The sequence below is a fragment of the Marmota monax genome, unplaced genomic scaffold (genome assembly GCF_021218885.2).
Source record: "Marmota monax isolate L192 unplaced genomic scaffold, Marmota_monax_Labrador192_F-V1.1 WCK01_AAM20220418_F8-fsc00048, whole genome shotgun sequence".
NCBI classification, from domain to species: Eukaryota; Metazoa; Chordata; class Mammalia; order Rodentia; family Sciuridae; genus Marmota; species Marmota monax.
This window is the reverse complement of record NW_026694895.1, coordinates 3,039,304-3,043,863: the sequence shown is the minus strand read 5'-3', so window position 1 is coordinate 3,043,863 and position 4,560 is coordinate 3,039,304. Positions and strand designations below refer to the sequence as shown.

At 40.4% G+C, this 4,560-nt stretch overlaps 1 protein-coding gene across 1 annotated transcript; it reads left to right on the top strand.

Moving 5' to 3' along the window:
• The first annotated feature begins 3,238 nt into the window (after positions 1-3,238).
• LOC124080855 (cell death-inducing p53-target protein 1-like) lies at positions 3,239-3,869 on the top strand. Its single transcript, XM_046426930.1, has 2 exons — positions 3,239-3,410; positions 3,475-3,869. Exons 1-2 carry the CDS (start codon positions 3,239-3,241, stop codon positions 3,867-3,869), a joined length of 567 nt encoding a protein of 188 aa, XP_046282886.1.
• Positions 3,870-4,560: the final 691 nt, after the last annotated feature.

Sequence of the window (4,560 nt, the reverse complement as noted above, 5' to 3'; positions counted from 1 at the left end):
GCAGAGAGAAATTTCAGAGGTTTCCATGAACTTCTTTATCAAGTGTCATAATAACTCTTACTCTGTTATCAGGGGAACCTAAGAATTCCCACGCTCTTACTGACACTAAAACCCCTGTGACTCTCTGAACCTTAGAATGTAAGTTCTTTCTTTGCTTAGTCTCTAGAATGTAGGGTCTTATCTCTTCCAGCAAGGGGAGCTGCTATCTTCTTGTATCAGAGAATTCAAGAACTCAAGAATCTTTCAAATGACTCATCACAAACCTCATGATTACTCTTCTTTCCTATCAAAGACCAGAGTAAAGTCAGGTCCTGACTAAAGAATAGAACAGGAATCAGCAAACTTTTTTTTCAAAGTGTTAGATAATTAGTGTTTCCAACTTTGCAGTTGGTTTGGTTTCTGTTGTATCTGTTCAACTCTGCCAGTGTAGCATGCAAACAGCCATGAAAACCATGCTAATGAATGGTAAAGGTTGAATTCCAAAAAAGTAGGTTGTTGGATGGTTTTGACCACTGGACTACAACTTAATGAGCCTTAAAAAATATTGTTGCCAGGGATGTGAATTAAATTTTATCTTAGTAAATTTCACACATTATTAAATATTGGACTTTATTACTAGTGTAAATAAAGCTTCCAGCTGCAAAGAGAGAGAGAGAGAGAGAGAGAGAGAGAGAGAGAGAGAGAGAGAGAGAGAGAGAGAGTTACTTTACACACTGCTGTGAGATCATTCTGTCCTTACAGTGTGTTTTAAATTGATAGTTGACTAAACAAAATCTCTCCTTATTTTTTTTCTTGAAGATGTCTTTTGTGGATAAGAAAAATCCATCAAATCTTCTATTGTTATGATTACCATTGCCCTCTTACCTTTCAAGTTTTAGAGCTATTCACTAAGGCATGTTCCTTTTCCAGCATTCTGCAAGTACAAAAAGTTTTGTAATCATAGTGCTGTATCAAGCTAAGGAATCCACCAGCAGGTTTCTTGTTGCTGTCTGATTCAATTCCAGATTTCTTATCAGAGTGTCTGCTCAATATTCCTCCAAAAGTGTTTAGCTGCATGGAATTTATTCAGGTAGTAGTAACAGAAAGCTTGTGAGGTGAACCAAGGAGGAAGTAAGAGAAAAGTAAGAAGATCAGTGAAGATAGCAATGATGACCAGCATGTGGTTATTGTAACTTAATTTTGATAGATGCCACTGAAGACTAAGTGGAACACATTTCAGAATTGCCTCAATCATGAGAACAGAAGCTGGGATATTCTCCACCAGCTGCTGTCTCTCATTGGTGGAAGGTTAGTTGTGGTTATTAAAGTAGCTCCTCCAGGCATCTCTGCAGTATTCCCTAATGGAAAGAGAACACCCTGGGCAGGGAGATGCAGGGAGCTATTGATCTGTGTAGAAACCATATGCTGCATCTCCTGGGACACTGAGCTGATAGCCCATTGACTGAGAATCGCTCATGGAAACCACTATGTGAAGGTAACATGTGAGATGAACTGATCCTTAGAAACACATGGAAGGAACAATAAATTAATGTTAAAGGGATAGTTGCAAGCATTGTTTCAGTAATATAAAATATGTAGTGAATAAATTAAAATGTCATGGTGGGAGGCTAAATAGATGGATATGGGGCTCTCTGACTGGATACCTTTATTTTGGTGATCTAGGCAGGTAGTCCTATCCTCTAAAGACCACCAGGAGAACATTTACATTTGAACAAGCTGTGTTTATTTTTCATTTCAGCAAAGGAGACCATACAACATGGAAAACCATAGGCCATCTCAGCAAGAGGGAGTTCAAAATGACTTATGCTAGGATGTGGGCTTGTATTTGGTAGTTTGAGAAGGGATTTAAAATAGCAACTTTTCTCTGGATGAAATGCTAACACAATGCAGGAGCCACACTATGATTAAATATCTTAATAAGTCTTATTTAAGAATGTGGAAGATTAGACTTGAGCTAAACTGTAATTGATAAAGAAGCACCAGCCACTCATATTGCCTAGGAGAGGGAATATATAGTATTTTGTGGCTTGTACAATGTTCATGTACTGTTTGTTCAGATATGAATAGATATGAATAGATAGTTTTCCATCATCTAAAATGCTTACTTTCCTTTCAAAACAACAGAATATTTTATGAAAATAATGCTTGACCTTCTCTTATTCAATAGCATTAAAATGTAAAAGAAAAATAATAGATAAAAATAAATTATATTAATCATTAACTAATCCCATTAATAAAATGAGATTGTTTTACTCCTACATTTAAATTAGAAGAGATTTTTGAAAATACAAGTAATAATTTTTATTTTCTAAAATTTAATTTTCTAAATGAAGTGTTGATCAGAGACAACAAATCATAATTTCTGAATCATTTAATAAAAATCAATCATGTTTTTTCTTTATTTAGTAAATACATTAGTAAATAAAATGCACCTAATAATACACTAATACATTTTGGATACAGTTTAAATTTCAAATATACCTTTAAAATTCTGGAAAACTTAATATTTGACATGTGTTTTAAACTAATCAGATTAGCCCATTCCTCAACTAATTCAGTTACTTGATATTGGGTTTTACAATGAAGAAGCCAAATCCAAGGTAGAGGTTAGTAATAGAGGAAGGTAAGTGGAAATCATCTATCAGTTTATTTATTTATTTATTTTTTTTAATGAAATGTCAACACTAGAATACAACTCAGAAGGGAACACCATCTTGACATTCATCCCAGCCCAGCTAACACTCTGAAAGTTTCGTATAAACATGTTCCCTTCCTTCCATTGATGCTTCAGACATAAGAGTGAAGTGGTACAGCTGTGGGTCTCCTCTGCGACAGTCACTTACTACTGCACTGGCTGCTAGACCTGGCCAGGGAAGACCTTTCTTCATTGATCACTGCCACATAATGAGATTTAGTGCCCAATGGAGATCTGTTGTGAAAAATAAATAATGGCAAATAATAAACAATGCAGATTACACAGAAGTACAATTCACTGCTTTTCAGTAAAAACTTAGGAACTTAGAGTTTTAGTAGTTCTACCAATCACACATTTACGTGATCCAATGGCAAAATCTTGGTGTTGATATACCCATGTTATCTATTTATTGCAGAAAAAACTAAAGCCTTTTGTTTTACGTGGCGTTCTGGGTAAAGGACATTTGAAATCATTTCGAGGCCTACCATTGTAGTTGTATAAGTCTAACAGAACAAGAATGGCTTCTGGTAGAGGGCACCGGCCATGTGGGAGGCTCCAGGTCCTACAGGCGGTCAGGCACATGGGGGCAGCTGTGCGCAGAACCTGCTGGCTGGGAAGTTCCTCCAAAGAGCAGGTCCAATCCGGGCCATCACTGTGACCCATGACCTTGGGCGCCAGGTTTCAGAGCTCCCCAGAGCCCTGTCCATCCTGGCCAGTAACTGAAGGACCTTTACCCACTTCCTTTCTCTGAGTACCAGGGATTTGGGGTCCAGGATAAGGAGCAAAGTTGTTTAATAAGCCACCCCTTCCTTATCCTGGGGACCCTATAGCCCAGCTTCTGGAGGAGAAGAGTAGAGTCCCAGCCACCCCAGGATGTACTTCCCCAGCTGTTATGCAGCCCCCACCAGGCATGCCACTGCTCCCTGAAGACATTGGCCTCCCATCTTATGATGCATCAGTGCAGACTACATGTTCCCACTGCCATCAGGCCATCACCACCAAGATCTCCTATGAGGTTAGCCTGCTAAACCTCAGGCTGGGTTTCTTCTGCTGCTTCATGGGGTGTGATCTGGGCTGCTGCTTGATCCCCTGCCTCATCCGTGATTTCAAGGATGTGAAACACAGGTGTCCTAGCTGCAAAATCTACATTGACACATACAAGTGCTTGTGCTAACAGAGCTGAACTCCGACTCCCCAACCTGTCAGTGGCCCCCTACCTATGTTTCATTCCCTGTGCTCAGTGGTCTTTTCTCCTCCATTTGGGGTTGCAATCTGTGCCGCCATGCCCTGGAAGTCCTGTCCTCTTCTTGCCCTACCTTGAGCATCTGACTCTTTCAGCAAAAATTCTGTGAGTTTTAAAGGCCAAGGACAAGCGGTGGCAGAGGAATAACACTGAGCTTCTGTGTTGCTGGTTTGCTTGGTGTTTTGTGATTCAGAAAATAAGCTAGAAAGGGTCTCTTACTTGCGTCCTCACTTGTCTATTTCCATTCAAGGTCCAGACCGGGTCCTGACTCTCTCTGAGGCCAAAAGCAGAAAAACAGTTCCTAGTCTGGGGGCCTGCAAGAGAGACTGTGCAGTGAAGTTTCTGACCTGCTGGGCTGGAAGTAGGGCATCATCTGGACCCAAGCAGAACAGGGTCATAAGGCCTGGGTTTGTTGTGAGGTATGCTGCACCTCTGGTGTGCTAGACGGGCATGTCAGAATCAATGATTGCCAACTCTGACCCTCAGCACTCAGATATGGAAACCCAGGACATCCCTCTGTCCAAGTGCCCAAAGTAGGAAGGATGCTGGGTAAGTCATGGCCCTGGTAACCAAGAGCAGCTCATCCTTTCGCCACCCTCTTTGAGTTGGTGTGCAGACCCCC